The sequence below is a fragment of the Embiotoca jacksoni genome, unplaced genomic scaffold (assembly GCF_022577435.1).
Source record: "Embiotoca jacksoni isolate LCO1_2020_lvr unplaced genomic scaffold, fEmbJac1.0.p SCAF_12, whole genome shotgun sequence".
Classification (NCBI taxonomy): Eukaryota; Metazoa; Chordata; class Actinopteri; family Embiotocidae; genus Embiotoca; species Embiotoca jacksoni.
This window is the reverse complement of record NW_027185252.1, coordinates 15,078,955-15,105,485: the sequence shown is the minus strand read 5'-3', so window position 1 is coordinate 15,105,485 and position 26,531 is coordinate 15,078,955. Positions and strand designations below refer to the sequence as shown.

At 43.8% G+C, this 26,531-nt stretch overlaps 1 protein-coding gene across 4 annotated transcripts in view; it reads left to right on the top strand.

Annotated features, from left to right (window-relative positions):
- arid4b (AT-rich interaction domain 4B) overlaps positions 1 to 26,531 on the top strand; it is a 40,584-nt gene that overhangs the window by 11,486 nt on the left and 2,567 nt on the right. Inside the window, exons 3-23 of one of the 4 annotated variants that reach the window (XM_069145037.1) lie at positions 841 to 951; positions 4,596 to 4,661; positions 5,059 to 5,149; positions 6,701 to 6,780; positions 7,103 to 7,194; positions 9,882 to 10,023; positions 11,248 to 11,327; positions 15,587 to 15,663; positions 16,456 to 16,604; positions 16,693 to 16,765; positions 18,115 to 18,209; positions 18,311 to 18,408; positions 18,671 to 18,827; positions 18,983 to 19,185; positions 22,013 to 22,195; positions 23,209 to 23,293; positions 23,382 to 23,589; positions 23,722 to 24,954; positions 25,108 to 25,218; positions 25,359 to 25,583; positions 25,812 to 25,958. In XM_069145037.1, coding sequence (XP_069001138.1) covers positions 841 to 951; positions 4,596 to 4,661; positions 5,059 to 5,149; positions 6,701 to 6,780; positions 7,103 to 7,194; positions 9,882 to 10,023; positions 11,248 to 11,327; positions 15,587 to 15,663; positions 16,456 to 16,604; positions 16,693 to 16,765; positions 18,115 to 18,209; positions 18,311 to 18,408; positions 18,671 to 18,827; positions 18,983 to 19,185; positions 22,013 to 22,195; positions 23,209 to 23,293; positions 23,382 to 23,589; positions 23,722 to 24,954; positions 25,108 to 25,218; positions 25,359 to 25,583; positions 25,812 to 25,958 — 3,706 coding nt within the window. Of the gene's footprint in view, positions 1 to 840; positions 952 to 4,595; positions 4,662 to 5,058; positions 5,150 to 6,700; positions 6,781 to 7,102; positions 7,195 to 9,881; positions 10,024 to 11,247; positions 11,328 to 15,586; positions 15,664 to 16,455; positions 16,605 to 16,692; positions 16,766 to 18,114; positions 18,210 to 18,310; positions 18,409 to 18,670; positions 18,870 to 18,982; positions 19,186 to 22,012; positions 22,196 to 23,208; positions 23,294 to 23,381; positions 23,590 to 23,721; positions 24,955 to 25,107; positions 25,219 to 25,358; positions 25,584 to 25,811; positions 25,959 to 26,531 lie in introns of all 4 variants that reach the window. The other 3 variants (XM_069145038.1, XM_069145036.1, XM_069145039.1) reach the window with 3 other exon arrangements.

Here is a 26,531-nt window from a genome sequence, read left to right as displayed (position 1 = left end):
AACAGGCACAATTTGTTTGGAGAAATGTTTTTTACTGTAATGAACTGAACCATCTCTCTGTTATGAATTTTGTGGATAACTTGATGTTAAATTACTTGTTGCTTGTTCGTCCCACTGGGCATTAATACACTTCATTCATTCAGAAAAGAGGATGTGTTTTCTTGTGCAGTGCACTGCAAAAAAAAACACACAAAAAAAAGAAAGGAAGAAGCAGCTACGTTTTTAGGTTTGTGCATCAGAGGAGGAGCTCTTGTTTTTCCTAAAGTAGCGCTTGAGTTGAGACCTGCTGTCAGAAGTAGCAGGAAGTGTGTCCCACTTTAGGTCTTATTCTAGAAAGATGTCTAAATATACCTCCGGTAGGTTAGGCCTGTTTCTTAAGTCTTAACGAAACACCCTCTGTAAATCCATCTCCACACTACATGAACTGCAAACATCATCCGTGGGCCCCACAAACAGACAGTTTGTTTCCTCTGTGTAGCCTACCCTCCGCAAATCTGTTGGTGAAGGGGAAGGCTTGATAAACATCCAGTGATGACACAAGATGGTGCTATGTGTTTCGGATAGCTTCTTCTTTGTAGTCATCAAAGCTGTAGTGAAGTGGCCTTTTTGTTTGCTCCCTCAGAGGCTTGTTTTCCAATACCCAGAGCAGATGGTATGTGTTTTCCGTGGATGAATCAGTGAGCCGGGTTGGTTTTGCGTTGCCGGCCTCGTCTATGTTATGCGTGCATGCGGGTCCTCCCGCCGTAGCTGTGACAATACACCTGTGTCAGTGAGCTCTATATGTCAAGAGACTTTGGGGATTTTTTTATGTTTGTAATTTTTTTTTTCTTATTTCCTCAGACTCTGGAGGAGCCCCCCTACCTGACAGTGGGGACGGATGTGAGTGCCAAGTACCGAGGGGCTTTCTGTGAAGCCAAGATTAAGACTGCCAAGAGGCTAGTCAAGGCCAAGGTAAGTCATATTTCAAAGTGCTTTTGAGACAAAATTAAAAATTAATTGTCTTGAGGTGTGTGAAGCAGAGTGCAGCAGGGCGAAGGGGGGGTCTTGTCTTTGTGTGAAGGGGATGCAATCAAGATCACACAACTCGGCTTTTATTGTACATCCAGAGCAGTTGTTTTGGATGTGACTACATCCAAAATGTTCCTTTAGAGACGGGATTGTTGAGGTGATTAGATATTGGAGTCTCCCACAGTTAAAACCGGTTTCGATGTGCATTCAGTTTGTTTTCTTATTTCCAATGTTGCCGAAAACCCAGCCGTGTTGCTCACACGGCGAAGCTCTACCACCTGGTTTGCATTATTAGTGCTGCTCATATAGTTGAAACACTGATCAGGGGCCCCAGCTGTGACAGATGCAGGGTCTGGCCTCACCCACCAGGAGCCCATCACATCCTCAGGCGTCCCTCTCACCCACGGCTTTGTGGTGGGGACGGCGCGTTTCCCCATTGGTGTTTTTTCTTCTTTTTTATGCCTCGCTGATGAAGGCATCGCACGATACACGTAGTACAGTATCTCATTTCCCAGTGGGGCTGGAGCATCTGGATAATACAATAGAGACAGATCGCTTGTCTCTCGTTCTGCTGGAGTGTGTGGGAGGAACAAAGATTGGATGCTGGCTTTTACACTGTGTCAATGCACCGTAGTTCCTCCTGTAGAGACAAAAGAGCAGTAATGTGCTGCTATTCTGGCACACCAGCTGAAATCATCAAATGACATGCTTTTTTTTATTTCACGGACAGCAACAACCAACATGACACAGTCCACCATGTGATGTTCTTAGTTTAATAATGAGGGCTTAAGTGAAGCTAATGGGACATTCTCAGCTCATAAATGAATTACCATACTAATTGGCTGAGTCTGTGTGGGGTTTGTTTTGCGGTAGCTGTAACGTGAGCAGGAGCTCTGTTACGCAAACGTTGAAACATGGCAATTATTCAGTGGTTGTTGTGAGTCTGAATATTCCACTGTAATGAATTCCTCTTTAGCGCTTTGCTTCATTAATCTCTGTCAGCTTGTTTAACAAAGTCGATGGTTGCAGCGTCTGGCGCTGGCGTCTTTTGAGTGATTTTAAGACCGAGGGCAAAGATCTGTGACATTTCTATTTATGATGATGATCCGCACGAGAGGACCTGCAAGAAGTCAATTAGTACCATGTCAGTATTACTCACTGTGAAAGGTCCAGTACACATAAGATCAGTCAGGACTAACTATGACAGCACAGTAACAAGCACTGTCAAAAAAAATTGTGCTGCGTGAAATTGCCACATATTCATAGTAAATTGTTTTCTACTATAAATGTCAATACAGAATGAAAAAAAATCTCTTTAATGGGAAAAAAAAAGACATGCTTTTTTTATATTCACAAAATTCAAGGAATTATGTAATGTCTCTAAAAATTGGATGGTTAAATTAAAGAGCAAACAAGCTTGGATGCTTCACATTCTCGAAGTACTTGTGGAGAACAGATCGGCACCAGTTCTCTCTCAAAACGTCTACCAGTACTGTGATGTAGGGCGCAGCAGTATGTCAATATTATAGTAGCATGAGACAAGAGATCTTTTTTATTTTTTTTAGGAATACACTTATTCAGAAAAGTGTAAAAAAAGTGATGACTAACGTCGTCATTTGAATTCAAAGCATGTCACCAAACTCTGAACTAAAACTCTTTCTTTCTTTTTTTTTTTTTAAATTGAAGTTGTGTTTGTTTGTGCGTCTTTTACTGCCACACCATGTACCTTCAGACGTGCTGTTGTGGTAACATTACCATGTGCTGTCGTGGTCTCTCAGGCAGCAAAAAGCTGCACTTTTACCCCAAAATTGTCTTTGGTGCAGCATTCTTGTCTCCTTCATTGTGTAAACAATTACATGTGAGTTTACTGAGAGGGCAACATAGCTGATCACAACCGTGATTTATACACGTGACCCCAGAGGATGACAAGACATGTCACAGTCATAGACTGTAATCCAATATTTATTTGTTTACCATATTTACACAGATGTTTGAATTTTTTTTTTTTTTTTTTAAATTATAAACTGATATACTTTAAAACAAATGTAGTGAATGTTGTCATTTAGTTGCAGTATGTTGTGTGACAGACAAAGTGCTACTTGGAGACAGTATTGATGCAAACAAAGTCAATATGTGTACAGAGGTGAAGAACAACAGATTCACAGAGGGACAAATTATGAAGGTACATACACTGGAATTAGAAATATTTCAGTTTAAACTAAAATATGTACTTACTCCAAATTATTTTACATTTTTCATAAGGACAATGAACGTTGACTAAATGTGTCACTGCCAACTAACTAATTTTCAACGGACGTCCTTTAACCACATTACTTAATTTAAACAAGTGAACCAAATGTAAAATCATAACAGTAGAAGGCTTCACTAATGTGAAGAGACGGGAGCAGTGAATACAGAATCAAAAAGTTTAATCTGAGCCGTCGCTGTTGGTAGAAGGAAATCATGTCTTTTGGATGTTTATGGCCCAAAATCACAGAATACATAACTGCAGTCAAACGTGACATTTCGTCAGTGTGTCGGGTAGAAAAATGCTCAGTAGCCATTTTGAATTTATTGTAGTTAAACTTCTCGCAGCTGTTTTATTGCTTATTGGAAAAAATACACCGAGGCTTTGAGCTCCTGATGAACCTGTTCACATCATATAAATGTGCTGCACTGAGGTTCTGCTTTATCACAAATATAGTTTCTTATCTTATTGCAGTGTTTGTTGTCAAGTCTAAGTGGCTGCACAGTTTGTGTGCAGACCTCCAGACGTCCTCTGCAGGAGCCAGGCTCACAGCTCGCAGGTTGTCAGGATGGTCAGGTGTAATCGCCGCTCCCTAGCCGAGGCTTAGGACAGCGAGAGTCACCCTCCCTCTGTCTGGGGAGAGCGGAGCCTCCCGCTCATCCCTGTGAAGAAAGAGATTTCTGTCTTCCACCAGGCAGGAATGTTATTCTCTCCAAAACTGATGAAACATGGCCTCAGGAAGCTTTTTTTTTCTCCCATTTCTCTTCGCTCTTATTTTATGACCTGACAATTCAACAGCATCTTACAGTTGTATTTCTTTCATTCATTGTCTTGATTCTGCCTTCACAGCAAGATTTTGATTTTGTGTGTGTGTGTGTGTGTGTGTGTGTGTGTGTATATATATATATTTATATAGTAGGGAGGGGCATTTTTAATACAGAGTCTGTGCTTCTGGCTGCTTTGAAACTTTTCACTCGTGCTGCCTGGGAAAGATGTGAGGGTAAATAGTTGTGCGTGCGTGTGTGTGTGTGTGTGTGTGTGTGTGTGTGTGTGTGTGTGTGTGTGTGTGTTTGTGAGAGAGAGAGGGGGGAGGCAGTTAGTGAAGCCCTAATTTTCACAACAGAAATCCACCACAGTTGCCAACTTGGGGGTCAGTCACTACACAAAGCCAGAAATGAACCACAGTATTCATATATGTAAAACCCAGCGGTGTTAAAAGGGCCCTGTGTCGTTTATGAAGAGGATGATTGATGTGGGCCGGTCAGGGTCTTTAGGGAAATGTTTGTTTATTTATTCTCATTGCTGCTGTCCTTTGCCGTTGCCTCCCCCACTTCCTCAGGTGACCTTTAAACCAGATCTGTCCACGGCTGTGGTTCACGATGAAAACATCAAAGGACCTCTAAAGGTAAGGCAGGAAAGACGGAGACTGGTGCATTGTCATTTACTTGCGTATGGCCATTAATAACCCTTAATAATGTTGTTATTCATAGTTTTTTTTTATTTGACTCAGATTATTTGTAATGAATCCCTTTTGTTTGAAGTTCAAATAACAGTTTTTAGCTTCCCTTTCTTTTGTATCCAAGCGACACCGACCCCCCCCCCCCCCACACACACACACACACACACTTATTCAGTGAATGTAGTGAAGTGAAGCATTAGCTTTGCAATTTCATTTCAGTCAATTAAGACTCTTGTAGCAGCAATATGGTCGTCTCATTACGAGACAACACATCATTAGATTTAGCACTAGAAAAGAATTGTAATTAGACATGCCGAATAACAGCAGCATATTCGTCCGACAGGTGGGTGCTGTCGTAGAGGTGAAGAATCAGGATGGAGTTTACCAGGAAGCCACAATCAATAAGCTGACCGATGCTAGTATATATACTGTTGGTAAGTCAATAACAAACTGCCTGCTTCTCCTCTTCTCTCAAACACTTGTACTCTGCCTACAGTGAGCTTGTAGAGAAATATGTTTGTGCTCAACGATGTGGTTTGCGTTTTTGTTTGCCTCAGCGTTATACTGACGGATGTTGCAAGAAACATCTCCAACAGATTCTTAAAACATGCTGCAGTGAATCACATCTCCAGACAATGGCTGCTGTTTTTGTGATATTTAAAGTGTACAGTACCAATGAATTATTATTATTATTTAAAAAAATATTTGGCTTGGTTTTTCTGAGAAGCTGATTGAGCGAGGCTATCGCACTACCTTATACCACATGAAGAAACAAGTAAGCAGAGCTGGAAGATGCTACATGTAGGAGTGCAACTAAAGCAACCTTTATATCATTATTTAACATAATGGGTCAGTTGTTTAATTCAGTGATTCCCAAATTGTGATACACATACCACCAGTGGTACGCCAGAGCCTTGCTGAAAGGTCAACAATTGGACTTTAACGCCTAAATCCATCGCATAATGTTCATATTGGTTTGGCACATTCAGATTCGGACTCTTCGTGCATCGTTTGAATTTTAAACTGTAGTCATATGTTGTTATTATTTTGCATTTCTGAGGTTATTGTATGGTTAAATTAGTGAATTAAATTTTTGGACAAAACTTTTCATATCTGCTGTGGAACAGAGGTACATTGGGAATTTGGTTTGTTCATTGTGGTGCATGGTCTGAAAAGTGAGAAATGCCAATCCCAGTTTCCCAGAGGACAAAGTGATAACATCAAACAGCCCAAAAACTCCACAGTTTATCTACCAATTAGCTGTGAAAGGCAGCAAATTGCCACATCCAGTCCACAGCTCCAGAGTCGGGTAATCCAGAGTACACAGAGTACATAGACTGCTGCTCAGATTTGTCGTCTCACAGCAGCTGCTCGTCACTTAAGAGCACCCGTGGGGTTTTCATTTGTCTTGAAAACACTCATCTTGACATAGTTTTGTTCTTTTCATTCACTGATGGGAAAACAAAAACATGTTGCAGTTACCTCGAGTGTTTGTCACCGAGTACGTTTGAGCAAATGAACAATCTGGGGGTTTGTCTTTGGGAGCTGAGGCTGTTGAGGTCAATGGAAGGTTTCTGTAGGTCATTATTATGGTAATTATTACTATATTTAATGTTATTTGATATGGGTTAATTGGGTCAATATAAAATCAGTAAACGCTCAAACACTTCACATCTCTTTTATTTTGCTGTGTGTCTATCGGAGTATCTTTGAAGCTCTACTGAAGCTGAGAAAGCGACTCTGTCACCGCCTGCTACAGAATATATTGCAGCCTTAAAAGATGAGCATAATTTGTTTTAACATATAAAGCAAGAAGACATTTTGTAACTTCAGATGGGAGTATATTTGTGTGTGTGTGTGTGTGTGTGTGTGTGTGTGTGTGTGTGTGTGTGTGTGTGTGTGTGTGTGTGTGTGTGTGTGTGTGTGTGTTGGTGGACTCCTGGCCTACATACAGCAGCCTAATAGTGGGTCTCTCATCTCTGCAGTGTTCGACGATGGCGATGAGAAGACCCTGAGGCGTTCCTCTCTCTGCCTGAAAGGAGCGCGTCACTTTGCAGAGAGCGAGGCAAGTATTGTGCTGTCCTGCAGTTTTTGTAACAGCCTCCTCTCTGAAGCTTTCTAGGGAGACACTGCTCATTATAGACTGGCATCAAGAAGCTCAGGCTGGGAAATATTTCCCAGAAATGTAAAGTTACATCACAGCAGAGTCATTGAAAAAAAAAAAATACTGTGTCTCTGTTGCTGAGTAAATCCATTCGTATCTAATGAAAGCCTATGAAAGAGTATTCAAGGCTCAGGGTAGAATACTGGGTGAATCTTTTGTCTTCCAATTCGGCACCTGACAAGGTGCCACTGAGGCTCTTTGGTGTTGTTTGTCTCCTCCGCAGACACTCGACAGACTCCCTCTCACCAACCCCGAGCACTTCGGCACACCTGTCATCGGTAAGAAGGGCAACCGCGGCCGACGATCAAACCCAATGTGAGTATCATCCTCCGTCTGGGCGCGTCCTGCAGGGCTCGTATCAAACCTAATATATCAGAGGTCGGCGATGCTGGTGGGGAGGGATTTTCTATACCGATCTAAAGTCATCAGTAACCGGCTCCTCTATTCTAAGTATGCTGACAGCAGTTGAAATGAAAGATTTACTCTCATCTCCATCCCCTCATAAAGGGCCCTGAGGCCTGGAAGAGGAGAAGCCTACTCGCCTCCTCCAGCTCCTTAATCATGCCGGGCTCCTGTGTGTGTGTTCGCCTGTGTGCTGGAGAGGCGGTGTGATCACGCCGTGGTCCTGCTGAATGTTATCCCTCCTCCTTTGACTCAACTGTTCCAGTCGGTGTTATCTGCTCTGATGTGCCTCCTCCTGGGAGACGGCAGAGTTTTCATCAGGGAATAGGAACTGCTGAAGGTTTTTTTGGGGGGTGTTGGATATAATTGTGGCTCCTCTCTGTCATAAAGAGGACACTTAAAAGGACACATAATCATATTGTCTGACACCGCCTGCTAATGGTACCCAGAGAAAAGTCAATATTACTCCAAACATTGATGCAATATTGACTTAGGATGCTCTCAGCTGCACATTAGCAACTTGGACCTGCTGTCTCCGTTGGTGGGAATAAATCACAAATACTAAAAAAAGAGTGCAGCTATATTTGTTGTTTCTTTATTTTTTTGGTTAAAGGAATAGTTTGACATTTTGGGGAGTATGCTAATTAGTTTTGTTTTTGCTGAGAGTTTGAGAGACACAACTCTCACATCTGTACCTTAATTATGCAGTTACAGCCAGTTAGCTTAGCGTTAAGAAAGGAAACGGGGGAAACATCTTGCCTGGTCCTGCTGTCCTGTATCAAATTATAACTTGTTTGTTTAACTGTGAGTTTGCCAGACGAGTAGTAGAGACTGTAAGTAGTCATTGCTCCTGGACAAGAAATAGTTCTGCAGATAACCCCTTAAAAAAGCCACGTATCTTTTTACATTTCAGTTTTTGCACATAATAAAGAAACAACATTTAATTTGTTCATTAGTCAGTTTTTGCGGTTGTTCTCTGCAGATTTGTTTTAACCTTTTGGACAGAGTAATGCCAGCTGTTTTCCCCATTTCCCATCTTTGTGCAAAGCTGAGCTAACCCTGCTGCTGGTGTCAGCACTCACATCCCAACCTGCTACATAAAAGCAAATAAACATGTTTCCATTCCTTTAAATCACTGTGTTAGCAGTGTCAAACATGCCCAGCAACAACAGTCATTATATGCTTTTCTAAATGAATGGATGTCTCTCCTTCATCGAGGAGTTGGAGTGCTTTGTTTATGACTTTGATTCACAGCTTAGTTGTAGTTGTTGTTGTTGTAGGAGCAGTCTGGCTGATTTACTGCTCGTGAGTCGTGCCAGACGCTATGTGTGTGTGTGTGTGTGTGTGTGTGTGTGTGTGTATGTGTGTACACACGTGTACGTGTACATAGAGTTGTGCTCATAGCTGGCCTAGTGAGGCATGAAAAGAGGACAGAGGATCTGTTTGCCTGCCGGTGCTGCTTGCATGATCACTCAGAGACACGGCTGTCTGTGTGTCTGCCGGCCGCTCTGCCTGAGCATCAGGATGACTGTCAAACAGCAGAGAAGGAGCCGCCTCGTCAATACACTGATCCTAATGAGTGAGCTCATCAGTGGAGCGAGCCTTCCTGTGCGTTTCACTGGGCTACGTAACGATAAGACTAGAAAGAGCGTGGAGGGCTTGTTGAGAGCTGCTGGGTTGTTAGCTGGAGTCTGTTAGAGATATTTTTGTAGCTGAACAGCAGCTAAATGAAAAGATGATTGGTTAGCAAGAAGTCCTCTGCCTGCCAGTAAATGTTTATATACAGTATGAAGCTTTGGTTTGATATGAAATGCCGTTTACTTTGTCGCTTTGTGAGCAAACAGGATATTTTCCTTCTTTTATACAGCAGTTTTAGAGGTGTTCAATTTTAAATCAGTCACTTCCAGCATTTCACTGAGGGTTTTTTGTAATTGTTGCAATCAAAATGTTTGCTTTCACTCTGCATTTTCTCAAGAATTGTGACAGTTTACGGAACTTTGTGATTTTTGTTGTTGCAGTAAAATTGGTCAACTTGGCAAAACTTGAAAGTTATGGATTTTTTTGAAATCACCTACAACTGTAGGAGAGGATGAAACTTGTGTATTTTAAGACATGCTGCAAAATTAGACTGATAAATGGAAATGAGAGGATTGGTAGCCCAATTCTTATGATAAAATCACATTTCCCATAAACCCTGTCACTTCCTCTTTTGCCAGCATGTGGTTTGTTTTAATAATAAAAGGTTGAGGAGCCTCGCTGACTGTAAACAAGGAGTTATTTTTGGTGATGAAGCAAGTTTTGTTTGTGCCGTAACATCTTCAGTAGGGCTTTTATTGAAGACCTTCATTGCAGAGAAATTGCAAGAATTTTGCAAAGTTGCATTAATTATTGAAATGGCAAGTTTACTGTCGGGACAGAGAAATCCCATTTTGCATTTCTGCCAATGATAACATGGTTATCAAAATTGAGTCATTTTTTGGACAACTTTCACATAGATTCCTGCACAAAGTTGCATATACATTTAGCTGAATTATATAAATATAATACACACCTTTCCTTGGGGGCAGTCCATTGAGCGAACTGTCCTTTTCCTCCCACAGTCAAGAGGAGGAGCTGTCTTCATCCTCCAGTGAAGAAGAGGAGAGCGATCAGCGGCAGAATGAAGACCTGTTTGGTAAAGTGGTGTGTGTGGAGGGGGTCACCGCCGGGGACAAGAAGAAGACAACGTGGTATCCTGCTCTGGTGAGCTCACAGTCTCTCCCCTCCTCTGCTTCTCTCTGCTGCATCACTGTGAAGAAACAGGCACAACCACTGCCGCTGAGCTTCCGCTCCAGTCACAGCATTTTGCCATTTCATCAAAACGCCTGTTTATGTAACCTCAGAACTCAGCAGGATTATGTTCTTGCCTTAGAATTCACCTACCATGAAATGTTGTAATGTGCATGTTGTTGCAGTCAAATAGCTGATTTATATAAATAAGAACAACTTTTTGCATTAGCGGTTGAAGCGTTTCTGAAAGCTAAACAGCACAACTCTTATTTTGAAGGAAATGAAATGTGATTTGTTTTTCCTGATGTGTACAGCAGAACAGCTTAAGCATCAGATCAGTGTTTTCAGTCTTTTCCAATCCAATTCTTTCCACCTGCCCTTAACTCTCAGTCACTGTTAGCACACAATGACATGGTAACAGGCCTTATTTGTTTGTGTAAGTGTTACAAGTAGAACTGGGAGAATGAGAGGCTGAGGGGGGGGGGGGGGGGGGAGCGGTCCCTTTAACTGTGTAGTCAGCACAGCCCCACCTCCAGGATTTGTTGTTCTTGGCTTGCTGTTGACTGAGCTCTGTGCTGCCCCCTTGTGACAGCTCAGACAAGTACATTACACAGCAGGCTGTCAAGTGTTTACACTGTGACCTTATGGCAGAGGGGTGGAGCATGTACGCTGGTGGATGCCTCATGCAACAAATGATGCAGCCTGCAAGGAGCCGTTTAAGTGCTAGTTAAATAAAAGTCAGACGAAGCAGTTCTGCATGTGTGAACTGGGTGTCAGACGAATAAATGGGATCACAGTGCAAATTGGGGTCATAATGTTCAAGTAAAAGCAACCACCCTGAAAGCCTGTAGAAAGAGCAGGCAGGGCCCTGGTGAATATCAGGTAATGGCAGTGCTGCCTCCTCTGGGTTAGACCCTGGAAGTGGAGCAGCTCTCACTGTTGTGCTTCTCAACCCCAGTAAACATCAGCAGCACACGCTGCTCGAGGGTGCACACACCCCTCACACATCACTCTTCATCCCTCCGGCTTTGTTTGTTTTCGATTCATAGACAGCATATTCTGCAATCAATCAGTGTGGCCTTTTGCTGAAAGTAATGTACTAATTGCCACCCCACTTCCTCCTCTTCTCTTTACTGTCACAGACACGCACCCGCCCTCTTCTGACCTTTTGCCTGTCTCTTGTTTCTGTGTAACAAGGTCATCTCCCCGGACTGCCACGAAGACGTGACTGTGAAGAAGGACAACATCTTCGTCCGCTCTTTCAAGGATGGAAAATTGTGAGTCACCAATAAAGTGCACAAAACCACATTTACAACAAGTTACATCAAACTGGTTTACACCATAATTATCTGTAGATTATCCAACATGCTTATTGATTAATTCTGTTATTATGTGTTGAATAAAAAGTCAAGCAGAAGTGAGTGTAGCTCAGTCAGGCCATGGATTCTAGTGGTTGTTGGCCACAAAATGAGGTGTTTCATATAAAGGAAGAACAAGCAATCTTGGCAAACTATTGGCATTTTCATCTTTTGATTAATTATCTCAGTTGTTCTCTGTTCACTCTTGATTAATTTTCTGCAAGCAAGTCAGTCAATTAGTCATTTAGTAGGAGTGTAAAGCATCACCATTAGAAGTCTTGAACTGTTTTTTTCATGTGCTGCAGGGAGCCTTTTCAAAAAGAAGCACATGCACTGTTTTGTGTATTGACAAAATGATAGAGTGTGCATGTGTGATGTCTGTTGCCAGAATGACTGTATAATGGAAGTATAATATTTGCCAATGTTTCAGAAAATTGTACTTTCTTGTACTTGTATTGTCTTTTCTTGCCTTTTATATATTTATATCCATTTTAATGTGGCTCAGTTAACATTTGTACGTCTTGACTAATTCATTATGAGTGTTTAGAGGTCTGTGATAGAATGAATATCAGCTCAAGCTTTTAAGATCTTCCCAAAAAGAGAGTGTGCGCTTTCCCTCGCTGTGCTGGTTTGTGTTTTTTTTTTTTTGTCCTAAGGCTGTAGCTTCCTGGTGAGGTAAGGTATCGTAGCTTCCCTGCAGCCTGCCCTCGGCATGGAACCACACCGCCAGATTGTTTGTCTGTGGTAGTCTTGAATGTGCACTCAGCTGGCAGTTTGTTACTGCAGTCTCTCTGTGTGTTTGGTAGAAACACAGCCGACACTCCACGTACATTAATCCGGTGTTTGTCCGCTGTTCCGAAGACTACCTCTCCGTCTGATCCCGCCTCTACGACAGAACAGCCTCGATGCACCCTTGAATAGATATCATTTGTTAAGTCACCGGCATGACTCTTAATCTGCAGCTGAAGACATACAAAATTTGCAGCACACGAAGTCTCATCACATGTATTTGGGATAGTAGTCAGGTGAAAGGCGGAGATGATGAGAGGGAAAAGATAAAGAAGGATTAATCAGAGATGAGCCTGAAGTGTTTCCTCTCTGACCAGGGCACCCTGTGATGGCTTCTCCTGAAAATATAATCACATTGCAGCAGTTTTCCTTTTTGTTCTGCAGCTGCTTGATTTCACTCATTAAAATCGGCAGCATGTTCAGGGGTGAGTGCAACAAAAAGCAATGTAAGATGTGGGAAAATCAATATTATTGTTAATGAGATTTTCAGGTTTGTTTCCCTCCACTCATTTTGCTGTCATGTGGGTGGAATAACAAAGTTGAAGTTGTACATCATTATTGTTTCTAAAGTCTGATGTGAGTTGTGTCTTCATGCAATGTTTGATCTATCACAGGTTTTTTTTAGTGGGAGTGTTCTGTGTGTTTTTGCATAGTCTCCTACACGTAGAGGATGTAGTTGTGGTGGTGGGCAGCGCTTCATGTGACAGATGTCAATGTAGACTTGGAGGGGGAGAGTGTAGCCAGGCTTGTTTTCTGTAGCTACGGTTTACAGATGTTGCTTGAACACCACACATGCAAATATCGCTTGACACTGCCGTTTACAGATGTCTCCTAAATGCCTCACATGCAGACGATCATTACAGTGATATTTTTCAGATGTTTTCTGTACTCCGCTTGTGCAGGCTGTCAGCAGAAGCTACATTTTACAGATGTTCACAAAATGCCTCATATGCAGGCTTTTGGTGGACACTACACTTTACAAATGGCCTTTAAACACCTCGTATGCAAACTATCAGTTGACGCAACAATTCTAGATGCCTCCTGAGGGTCTCAAATGTGTCTATCTGCAGACTCCAGTCAGCTGGCTTGGCATAATGAAGCCTCCAGTTACTGCAGTGCACACAATTCAAACAGGTGTGTGGCCTAAAATTAGTTTGAAATTGTGAAATAAGGCGTCCTATTGCAAGGTTTACCTAGTTTGAAATTGAGTGATTATATCTACCTGGGCAGAATGCCCAAGTGGAACCTATGAATGAGAGATGATGATTTCAGAGAATAAACAAAAGCTTTTAACAGAGTCAACCACATATAGTTATTACTGAGAATGCATCCTTTTAATGCTACATTTGCTTCAGTGCTGCATCATTTTCTTTGGCTCTTTTGGGGTTCATACTGCTTTAAAGTGCTTCTCCATCATTCTTTTACAACACACACGCCACTTGTCATTGTTTGTTATTCTACTTTTTATCATTTATCAAACTGTGTTATCAGTTATTATATCGAGATATTCTAACTCGCTGCTTCCTGTGTGGGGTTTTTATTTGAAGAAGAAAAAAGGGTCACATCCACAAGCCATGCGAGCTCTCCGGCACAGCGCCGGGGTCAGTGTGTTCGCTCTCCAGAGGAGAGTGTGGTATTGTTACTGATAACCATTCAACGCGCCTTTCAAAAACAATGGCTGTGGAAAACATTTTTAGGGACAGTAAGGTCACTTCCAGAGGGGAGACAGGAGTTTTCAGGAAGTGGTTATTCTTATTTAGTCAGATTTGGTTACCATAGTAACAATGGAAACAGAAGCTGTTTCTATTTTTTTCTTGCTTGGCCAGCCTGCCGACATGTCTGTGCCGCTGATGTACATTGAAGAAGACAGCTTAATCATTGTGAGTAGGCTTTTAAGCCCGACTAAAAAAGAATAACTGTGCTGCAGAATTGAATCAGATCCTGGATATTCTTATTATATTTCCAGCAACTCAGCTGAAATAATATCAGCTATATTTTTACTATAGTTTATACCATATCACTCTTCCATCATCCATCCAATCATTTTTAAAATTAGGTGTATACATTTTTTTTTATCTTAATCTCCCTCAACTGTGGGACTTCCCTGATTTCATAAAAAGATTTAGTAAAGCAAATTCAATATGTTGCTGAAATTAAACGAGGTAATAATCTGCTTCACAGTAGCCAGTAAGCACTGATGTCAAACAGCTTCAGCTTTAAGTGATGCAAGAACACTTGATTTAGAATAAATCATAAACTAAAGGGTTATTTTGATCCATAATGGGGGTCCTACAGCTGCACTTCTGTATCAGTCTAGTGACTAAAAGCGGGCAGCATGGTGCTGCAGTCTGCAGAGGCAAGAACTGCTGCTCCGTTCTTTCACAGTAAGAAAGCGTGAAGCTGCCGGCCAGATGGGGCCTCCGTGTGGAGTTTGCATGTTCTTCCCATGTTCTTCCAGTGCCTAGATTTTCTCCGGATGCTCTGGGCTCTTCCCGCAGACCAAAGATATCCATGTGAGGTTCATTTGTGAACGGATTGGGTAGATGACGTTGGTGTGACAGTGAGTGGTTGTCTGTACCCGTGGTGTGCCCCGCATGTTGCCCAGTGTCAGCTGACATTAGGCTCCTTCGGTGATCCTCTGACTTTTCCGTAAAGCGCCATCTTCAGGTCAAAACTTCTCCTTCGTACAATGCTGTGGTTTAACAGCAAATACCTGCAAAACTAATGTCATTCCCCTCAGCCTCAGTTGGAGGTTTTGTTTACTGCTTATTAACAAATGTTGGCGTCTTACAGTGTCACTCTAATCACTTACCCAGTAAAATGTTATACGTGATGGCATGAAATGTCAGGAAACCAAGCTGCTCACTTTCTGCAGTATGAGCTCTTTTAGCTTTATATACTTGCTTCTTTATTATTTCACTACATGACAAATCTAGTTATTGGATCAGCTCAGCTGCCGGCAGACACCCCATCAAATCGTGTCTCTTGCACAACAGCCAAGCCTCCGACTGCTTTCAGCTTACGGGCTCCACTGATCCATCTAGCTGCCAAATCACCATCACTTTGCCCAGCTGCAGTTATGACTGTAATGTCTGCTCGGGTTTTGAGGCTGTGATTGGTGCTTGGCTGTAAGGTTAGATACTTCAAGTGCAGTTTTCCACATGACAGTATTTTTATCACCACGATTACAGGGGTGGGGGGTTCCTTACTTTTAGCATCTTCACACTTTGTTGTCAGAACCGTTTCAGGAATCTGCTTAGATTTTAGCAGACTTCTTTGCTGACTTGGGTTTGTCTTCCTAGAGCTGAATCTTGGTGTATCCACACTCAGTGCCGTCCACATGATGTCTTCTCTGTGCACGTTTTAATCAGACTCGCTGTGTTTTGCAGTAACATGGTGCTGCGGAAGGACGTCCGCGAGATGAACAGCGATTGTCCTCCGAAAGCCGACGCAGGGCTCAAACCAGGTGAGTTTAGAGTCGAACTTTAAGAGGTAAATCTTACAGAACTGGTGCATAGCGCATACCGAGACATCTGCTAGTTGGTCTGTCAGCACGGAGTGGGTTTGCAGCCAGGCAGACTGAAGAAAGAGAAGTTTTTGTTTTTGTTCTGCGGAACGCAGTGGTTGGAGAGCTCCTGTCACTGTTGACTCTATTTTTATTTGAAGTCCTCACTAGGCTCTTTATATAGTGCCCCTGTTTTTCTGCTGCAGAGCTCTTACTCTCATAATTACAGTCAGGGAAGAGCTTTGTATTATCCCCGTCTTGGTATTCACAGGTGGTTGACTCACAACTGTGATATTTCCCCGCATCACAAAAGCGTAAAAGCAAGCATCTGCCAAGGTGGTTAGATGCTACTTGGAGACACCTGTGACATTGTGGCTGAATGTTTCTACTGCTTTGCAGCTCTGCAAATACTGACAGATTTTCATGGTCTTCCGAGTCCTTCGAGTCTTTTTATACTGTCCTAGTTTTAATATGGGTCTATTATTATCACAATATTATAATTTTAGAGATTAGCTGTAGTTTAAAACACTTTTAAGCAGCATGTGTTTATAAAGCAGTTCTGATTAGAAGTATTTAAGATGCTCCAGCTTCATTTTAGCTTCTGTATTGTTGCATAGCAGTCTGCTAGATTACAGCAGCATGGATTGATAAGCAGTCCTCACTGGGTGTGGTTGATGTGTGTGTGTGTGTGTGTGTGTGTGTGTGTGTGTGTGTGTGTGTGTGTGTGTGTGTGTGTGTGTGTGTGTGTTACAGCGCTGGACGCAGCCTTGGAGTTCCAGCAGCAGCTGGTCGTGCCCGGCACCTGGAAGACAGAAGTCAAAGAGGAAAGCTCTAGCAGCGAGGAGGATGATGAGGACGAAGAAGAAGAGCAGGAAGAAGATGCCAGCGGTGAAGAGGAGGAGGTAGAGGCAGAGTCGTTCTCATGCTCTTACCCTCACAACCTCCGAGTAAAAAAAGAATCTCAACAACTGTCTTGTTTCCTGACTGCAGGAGGAGGTGGAGCCGTTCCCAGAGGAGAGAGAGAACTTTCTGCAGCAGCTCTACAAGTTCATGGAAGACAGAGGTGAGTCTGAGGGTGCAAATAGACCTGATGTTTACAGAGTTTCTACAAAACACTGTAGTTATTTTAGATTTTTTTTTTTTTTCATTTTCAGGTTAAATTTTACATCTTTAACAAAGTACGGGTTGAGACTGTTTCCTTTGTAATGTCAGATCAAATCAGGGTTAGAAATGTCTATATATCTATATTTTGTCTGTATTGTATACCTATTAATAGAGTGTTTTTATGTCATCTCCCTCTTACAATCCCTGGTCTTTTCTTGTTACTGCATGCGTGTATCCACTACATTTAGAAGAAAATATATTGCTTTTTACTCTACTACAATTGCTTGACAGTTTCAGTTACTGGTTACTTCAGAATTACGATTTTGCACAAAAATATTTGATTACCTTAAAAATGTGAATATTGATTAAAGAATTCCAAAGTAAAAAAAATAGTTGCAATCACCTGACTCTACTGTATACCAACATTTATGCGTTAGTATTAAACATTTAATACAATGTAATAGCACAACTCACAGCAAGCATTTTCGGCATTATGGATACTTGTACTTTTATTGTTGTTACATTATGCAAAAAATATTTGCAATATTTCACTTTTCACAAATTTTATAAAAGGAATCTTATTTGTATTTTGTGGAATTGTTCTTTTCCTTAAATGTCACAACTTATATTTGCAGTGTTGGTTTCTATAAGAAAATATTGTTGTGCCAAAAATCTTCTCAGTATAGTTTTCCATCTCCTCTCTGGAGCTTCTCTCTGGAGCCCGACCAAAACCAGGCTGTTTTGTGTCTGTGTCTTTAAGGCACGTTGATATCAATGACCCTCTCTTCTGATTGGCTGAGTGACACATGCCCGGGCCAATCACAGGTTTTCTTTGGTCTTGTAGCTTCCTGGCTCTGACCGAATGACTGCTTGTTCCTTTCTTGTTCTTTTCTTTTCTATCTAAAAAGATGGACAGTGGGTTGTGCTCAGGTGGGAATGTGACATGAGTGAGTTTGTGATGTCACAAACATCCAAACAACACAGTTGCTCAGTGGGGTCTGGTGGAATTTCTTTGTAGACTGAGGGTTATGACACTTTCACATTATTTATGTAGCACCTACACCTGCTGTAGACTCGAAACAGAAATGGAAACCTGAATTTATACAATATGGGACCTTGAAGTGAAAGATCACAAAACTCCTGACAACACAGCTGACAGCTGGTTAAAGCTGGGCGGCTGTGGCTCAGATGATAGAGCAGGTGTAAATATGGGAGGCAAACTTTACTACCACCTTTACCTTTTCCTTACCTTCACCTTACTACCTTTACCACCTGTATATCAACCTGTGCCATGTTTCTCCTCTGCAGGAACTCCCATCAACAAGCGGCCTGTTCTGGGCTACAGGAACCTGAACCTGTTCAAGCTCTACAGGCTGGTGCACAAACTGGGAGGCTTTGACAAGGTGAGAGCCCCTTTTAGAGCAGTCTGACTTTGGTCTTACCTGTTTTGTTTGATGTTGACTGATCTGAAATCTACCCTCATCTGTGTCCATTTTTATAACAGATTGAAAGCGGAGCCGTTTGGAAGCTGGTCTATCAGGATCTGGGAATCCCTGTGCTCAACTCCGCCGCTGGCTACAATGTCAAATGTGCTTATCGAAAGTACGTAAAAGCGCTGCCTCCACAGCTCTGAAGCTTTTAAAATGCAGCTTTTGTTTCTTCAGTTTATGTATGTGTGCTGTAGTGTTTCACCTACACTGACAGTCAGATTTAGTTTTTAATTTCCATTTTATACACCTTTGCCTCTTTTTTAAGCAACTTCTTTAAGAAAAACATGAATTTTAATCTTTGCATGAGAGGAGCAGTGAAATTAAACACTGGGAATTTTGTTGGATATGTTGACAAAGAACGTCTTCTGATGCAGATACTTGTATGGATTCGAGGAGTACTGCACCTCCTGTGCCATCACATTCAGGATGGACCTCCCGTTGAAGCAGGGTCCCAAGGGGGAGGTGAAGTCTGAGTTGGAGGCAGAAGGAAAAGCTCCCACATCGTCCAGCTCAGAGGAGCAGAAAGCCCAGGTGGATGGAGAGCCTTGCAGTGTACAGTCCGTAGTCTGCAAGGTGCCTTCTCCTGAATACTGTTTGATTAAAATATATAAACAGATCGTTTCCTTCTAGATTAATGCCTCCACTCCTCCCATGTTTCTTATAATATAAGCTTTCCTCTCCCACAGGACGAGAAACCCGACTTGACGCGAAACCAAATGGAGTCGGAACCATCAAAAACGGAGGGAAAGGACAGCATAAACGATGTCGATGACGAAGAAGACGGTCCCCACAAGGGGGACGCAGACGAGGGGTCATCGACGTCTCGCCTCGGAGCCGACGGCCTGAAGCAGGAGCGTGACGAGGAGCAGGAGAGCAAGGACAACTCTGGGTAGGTGGTCTGACTGGCCGATCCCTCCACCACATGGTAAAATATATGCACATATCCTCATGGCCCAAACACAAAACATCACACATGGCTCCTACATGGTGAAACTATTATTTAATATTTCATCATTTAGAAGTTTCGCCATACAAAAGTACCCGATGCTTTCACTTTTCTTGGTGGCAGTAAAATAGCTAAAATACATTAGCAGATGAAAAGCAGTGATCCTTCTGATCATAATGACACTAATATCCAGTATACCCACAATCCACCTCTACCTGCTAACCAGAGGGAGGAGAGCTCTCCTCTCTCTCTCTCTCTCTCTCTCTCCTCTAACTAAGCTCTTACCCACTGCCCTGTGTGCTATTATTATTTCTCGTGGCTTAGTCAGCATCAGCTGGCAGAGAGATCTTAGAGCACCAAAGCCTGACTGCTACCTTTCACCTGGCATGTCACGCTGTGCTCTCCTTCTCTCTCTGTTTCTGTCTCTCTCTCTCTCTGTTCCTCGCTGGGATTGTTTGGACGTGGCGAACCTCCGTCCCTCAGTGCACACAACATGGCTGTGCTCTTCTTGATTTCTGCACTGTCCTGATCTCTGTCTCTCTGCCCCTTTCTTCCTGTCTCTTCTCTCATTTTATGGCTTTTGATGTTCAGCTTTATTAAATGTTCCATGTGTGTGAGTGTTGTCACTGATGCATTAACCCTCCAGTTGCATTAGAGGCAGTTGCTTTTAGAGGAAAGAGGAACTTGGAGCGTTTTGCTGTGGCTGGTTGTATGGTTTGGTCTCAGTAGGTGCATTTCCCCTTATTGTTTCCTGTCCACATTGTTTAGATCGGCGCTCTCTGTGCGCTCTAGGCCTGTGTGTGTTCATCCTCCAGTTGTGTTACGGTTGTTTGGGCTGCACTCAAAGTAGTTTATCGCAGTTTTTATGTCTGATTGAAGGACTGCAAAACTCCCCAACTTGAGGATGTTTGGATCATAAGCTCTCGGTATCCCTCGCCTTGGAGTTTATATCACCTGTGGCCAACGGGCACACTGCAGTGTGATCATGCTGATTGACATCACAGGTGGACTTTCTGACAATCAGAAGGCTCCCTGATCCTTCGACTTTGTCAGGATCAGCGGTCCTCCTCACAGATTATGCGGCAGTGCGAGGGTTTACAGATGCACTCAGCGGACGACCCACCGGCTGATCTGATCTGATCTGAGCTCTCCTCATGATGTCAAACCTGTTTGATGTTTACGGCCTGTAATCTGGACGGGACGTGTGTTGCGCGAGGAGCACACTTTCGTTCCAGCAGCAGAGGCTGTGTGTAGCCAGTGGAGGCTCTCTCAGCCAGCGTAAAGGGAAAGTTATGTATTGATTTATTTTAATGACGGTAAATAATTATGGAGAGGGAAACCGCAGGAATTGTTAAACTACTGCCTGAGTGCTGTTTCTCTTTGTGATGAAGCCTGCTCTATTGAAAAGTGTACTGTTCACCTGGATGGACTCTCCCGCCTTTATTTGTGTCTTTTTTTTTATAGTAATGTGCAGAGACTGAAGTTGAATTGTGCATATTTTGAGGAAATTATAAGTCTTGACATTTTGGATAATTTGTTAACGGGTGCATTTAATTATTATTTGTATTGTGAATCAATCTGCGACTGATTTTTGATCATTATTTTGAATGTATTGTGTATAAAACAAAAGAAAACAATGAAAAATGCTCATCAAACGTTCCCAAAGCCCGAAGCGATGTCATCAAATGTCCAACCAATCGTCCAAACCAACACAATATTACATTTACTGTAATTTCTGACCAAGAAAAAAAGAACGTTTTCACATTAAAGAGTCTGGAATCAATGGTCATTCTGCATTTTTATTTTTTTTTTCTATAAAAAGCCCTTGAACTATTAATCTGTTATTAATATATTTTTCTGTCTATTGGGTTCTTGTTGGAGTGAGACATTGGTTTTTTTGGATTTTTTTTTTTAAATTTTTTTTTATCAGAAGTGGAAAAAGAAATTTCTGTGCAGTTTTGTAACGGTTCCTTCCGCTGTCACACTTCACATCGTCATCACTGCGGCTTGTTGAACGTCTGTCTGTCAGCAGACCGTACCGGCTCTGAGCGGTTGGCCTGGTGACAGCCTGCGTGAAGGAGGACCGTGTTGTGGCTGCTCTCTGTGGCAGCAGACCAGATTGGATCTCGCAAGCAGTCGTGCTTCCTCTCAGCGCTGTAGTCTCACTTTTAAGTTGCTGCGCTGCCTGCCCAGTTGTGCTTCGCCGCGCTAACCTGCCCCCTGCAGCCTAAAACACTTACTGGCACTCCTGCACCGCCCGTTCACCCTCCAGCTTTCGACATCTCCTGACTGTTTCCCACTAGCTCCTTCTTGTGGCTGCTTTGTTTCTTGCAGTGTACGTGTTGTGTGAGTGTGAGTGAGAATCCCAAGTGTTTTCGTGTGTGGATCTAGGGTTAGATAGCCTAACAGTAGTGCTATTCCCCATGATCATTGACTTTTGCCATGACAGAATGATGTTTTATTTGCTGACACTCTCCATGTACTGTTCTCTGACTGGCTTACTGTTAATGATGCAGCTGTTTATCCTGCAGTTTGCTGTAGGTCACACTGGGCTAGAGCTAAGGCAGAAAAATGGCAAGTGTATGTTTGTTTATTGATAAGGGCCTAGTGTTGTAATGGGACAGGGCAGGCGAGGGTGGAGCAAATTATTTAGAAAACAGGCTTCCTAGCAGCAGGCAGCGAGTTGGGTGGTTGGGTGTGGGTGGGTGTTCACTGTGGTGTTCATCGGGGCAGCCTAGGGCCAGGAAGTGCTGAACTGTTTTTCTTGCAGGGATGACAGCAGTCAGGAGGGGGAGGAAGGGGAGGAGTTTGAGTGTTACCCCCCGGGGATGAAGGTGCAGGTGAGGTATGGGCGAGGCCGCAATCTGAAGACGTACGAGGCCACTGTGAAAGAGGCAGACGTGGAGGGGGGAGAGGTGCTCTACCTGGTGCACTACTGTGGCTGGAACGTCAGGTAAGACAGGACCTGGGGAGAAATCACCTATATTCACCCTTAAAAAAACCAAACAAAAAAACCCCAAACATTTATTAACTTGCAATTCAGCTCATGGGATCACCGCTACATGGGTGTCCCCCAGCAGCAGTAACAGATACATCCCTTCCTCACAATTCTGCTTCATCTGATCCAGTCCCATGGTCAGTACTCTGATTATGGAGAACACTGGGCCATCTAGTGGCAGAAACAGAACTGAGTATCCTCAGCTCCCTCACTCAGTTTTGACCGAACCCCCTGTCTGTCTGTCTGTCCCCCAGCTGTCTGTCTCTCAGCCAAATCTGCAGACAGGCTGGATTTTTTTTTTAACCAATTGAACTCTGGGAATAATCAACCGGTGGTTTTTGGTTAAACCATTTTGGTTTTTTTTAGATGCTACAATGTGCTATTTGAATGTGAGCCCCTTTGGATCTGTGAATGGCCAACCAAAGTGCTGCTACACTCACCTCTACCTCTCAACCCTCTCCCCCCTCCCCAGTGGGTCAGGGTTACCGCAGTGTTAAGTAGAGTGTTAGGGTACCATGACACAGAGGTCAACTAGTGCAATCAGCATTTCATTGTCTCAATGTTGTTGTGTGGTCCTCTAGCACTCTATAAAAGACAGTGGGATGTTCTCTGCATTGTGTCTGTTGTGTGTGATGTTGTGAAACTTTTCATTTCCCCTCATACGACCCAAGTAGCCCCCCACTCCCCGTCACCCCCTCTTTGGTACCGTTGGAACTTGATTTGTGTGGTGGTCGCTGTTAATATTGTTTCCTCATTGTAAAAGGTTTGTCTGTTCCCACATTAACACCGTGGGATTTTCTTCTTGTGCTGTCGAGGCTTTATTGTGTCACAGCACCATGTTGGGCTCAGACAGTAGAGGTGTCCGTGTGGTGGGTGGTGTGAGAGAATATTTCTTGGCTCCCTTCAAAGACCTGAATGATGAAATTCTCTCCTGTCTTTCTGTACTTGATTTTTTTTCTTTATTTTAGATATGATGAATGGGTCAAAGCAGACAAGATCGTGCGCCCCGCCAATAAGAACGTACAGAAAATAAAGCATCGCAAAAAAATAAAGGTACGGCTGTGGAGGGTGGTCATTTCTTGAACTTGAACGTGGTTTGATGTCGTGAGAGTGAATCGCTGACTGTGCTGAATTCTGACAGAACAAAGCTGAGAGGGAGCGCGACAGGTTGGAGAGGCTCAACGACAGAGACGTCCTCGGCCCTTCGTCCAACACTAACCGTCTCCCGCGCTCCAAATGTGGCCTGAGTCAGGATGTCTTTTCCAAGATGGACGAGGGTGAGGACAAAGGGACTCAGCAGTCTCCAGTCAAGTCTATAGAAATTACTTCTATCCTCAATGGCCTGCAAGGTAGCACCACTCATTAGCTCGTAGTCCTCATGCACACTCATAGCAGATTAGGACTGTTTCACTCTAAAGTGGTTTATTATGTCTCTCACCGTCCTGCTGAAACTAACAGATATTCTGCTTTGTTTGCCTCAGCCTCTGAGATGTCCACAGACGAAAGCGAGCATGAGGATGAGGAGGGAGAGCATACTGAAGAGGAGCGGCCAGGTTGCCGCGGCACCCTCAGAAAAGGTCCACCAGAGCCGCCGCAGATATCGGAGCGCTGGGAGAGCGGCGCCCCCTCTGAAGGATCCAAACCTTCTCCGGTCTCAGGAAAGAACCAGGAAGTCGGCAATGCAGAGAGCGCGGACGCCGGGAAGCGCAGAAGCCAACCGGAGTTAGAGGGAGAAGCGAGCACCAGGAAGAGGAAGTCTGACGGTGCAGCGGAGAGGACCCCAAAAGGCCAATCCAAAGCTAAGACGAGGAACACCAGGAGTGCTGACTGGTTACCTGGAGGCTCCCCCAGGAAGGTGGAGGAGAGAGCAGCCGGTCCTGGAGAGGAGAGGGGGGCCTCGTCCAGCAGCAGTTCAGATGACGAGAGCGCAGCACTGGCCGAGTCTCAGGCTGAGGAAAGTGAGCGAAGCCGGCCGAAAACCAAAGGTTCACCTTCCAAGAAGTACAACGGGATGAAGGAGAAGACCAAAACTGCCAGACAAGCCGGCTTCTGGGAGATTCCTGAGAAGAGGGCCAAAGTGTCGGGGAATGCAGAGGACAGAGCTGCCGTTCGCCCCAAAGGACAAAAGGACGTGTGGTCCAGCATCCAGGCCCAGTGGCCCAAGAAGACTCTCAAAGAATTGTTCTCCGACTCGGACACAGAAGCCGCCAATTCTCCTCCCCCACCGGTGCCCTCGTGTCTGGAGGAGCCGACGGTCGAACAGGACGCCGGACCCGAGGACGAAGCCTCAGAGGAGCAGATGGAGAACGACAAGCTGCCGGAGTTTCCGAGCAGTGGCAGTAACTCCGTACTCAACACGCCACCGACAACGCCCGAGTCGCCCTCAGGAGGAGGCAGTGCTGTAGAAGACTCTGGTCAAGCGCAGCCTTCCTCCCCGCCACCGTCTATAGCCCCCGCCTTGCCTTCAGAGCCGGTTTCTGACACTCTTCCCCCAGGACCCATTCAGGAGGAAGTGGCAGGCGGGCGCAGCGAGACAGACAGCAGCACGGTGGAGGTGGAGAGTCTGGGTGGGGAGCTGCAAGAACTCCCGCAGGACGAAGGGGCGGGTTCCCCATCGAAGGTGTTTGACGTCAGCCTCTCCTGCAACAGCAGCAGCAGCTGCAGCCTCGAGCTGAGCAGCAGCAGCCAGCAGGAGAGTGAGCAGAAGTCCAAAGGTACAAATACGAGCAGTTCTGCTTCATCAGGTTTCTTTTTCAATGACACAATTCATTATTTTCCTCCAGGAAGGAATCCTGAAGAAACAGGAGCTGACAAGTCATTTCACTGTCTGACTATTCCCTCTCCGTCTTCTTGCAATGTCTTTGTAGCGTCTGCGAGTCAGAAGCGGCAAAAAGAATCACAGACAGGTGGAGCCTCAAAGAAACACAAGCCAAACCGCAAGAGCCTCGGTGTGCCTCCCAAAAAGAACAGGAAAACAGGTATGACAGGTAGACAGAACTACTGACACTTTTATCCGCCAGAGAATTTCTAGTTCCCATTTACTGGTTTCCTGATATCATATTACAGATGCAAGATGTGTCACATTTTTTTTCCACCTCTGCTGTCCTTTTCCCTCCAGCCAACAGCAGTGACAGCGAGGACCAGTCTGTTGTCGAGGGCACTGCCAAATCAACTGCCTCGAAGAACAACGCATCAGACCTGAAGGCTGCCACTTCGCCCAAGTGTCACGGACGATCTCCCCCCTCGAGCCATAAGTACCACAAGCAAAGTGACGCAGATCACACCCAGCACCGAGACAACCATGGACGATCGCCTCGTGTGTACAAGTGGAGTTTCCAGATGTGTAAGTGTCCAACTCATTTCCTACTGCAGCTGGAAAGTCATTCATTACAGCTGAAGGTATTAAGTTGTCAAAGTCTTCCTCTTCTTTTCTTCTTTTTTTTTTTATCAACTTTTCTTGTCCTTTGTGATTTTAATCAAGTAACAAAATAAATGGAGTTTTATGTATGTTTATGTCGACCCGTACGTGCCTGACTGAAGCCTGAAATACATTTCTGTCCGTTTCACTTAGCTGATCTGGAGAAGATGAGCAGCCTGGAGAGAATTTCGTTTCTTCAGGATAAACTGCAGGACATCAGGAACCACTACCTCTCCCTCAAGTCTGAGGTGGCCTCCATCGACAGGCGACGGAAACGCATGAAGAAGAAGGAACGGGAAAGTGAGTCAGCTCTTCACTCACGCATTACCAGGATTAACAATTCTGACGAACTACTCACTAAAGTCTAAATAATGATTTACTGAATCTGGATCCACCAATGAATATCAATGGTCATTCAATTTCTGGGAATTATAAAAAGTCTTTTCCAGACGTGTGAAATCAGGGGCATTTTTCTGTATAGAGGTATTTAACTTGTTTCCTGAGTAGTTTTTTTTTTCTCCTTCCTGCTTGTCAACAATCACTTCAGTCAAGATGTGTTTTTTCCTGTAGCTGCTGATTTAGTCAAACATGCCAGGAAAATCAACTTTTCAAAAGCTCTGGCTACAAAATGATGGTTCTGGGTCGAGTAGATGACCGAAAAGTCAGATGTAAAGTTTGCAATACTTCTATTGATCTGTTAAAATATGTCAGAGCCATGACAACAGTAAGCAGCGTGCTGCCTCCATCACTGCTCTGCTGCAGCCCGCTGGGTGAGAATCTTTAGTCGAGGGATCAACTTTGATCCCATTTAAGAAGAAATATTTTGCTTAGTTTATTGTTTAAGCATTGAATGCCTGTAAAATAGTAAATAGA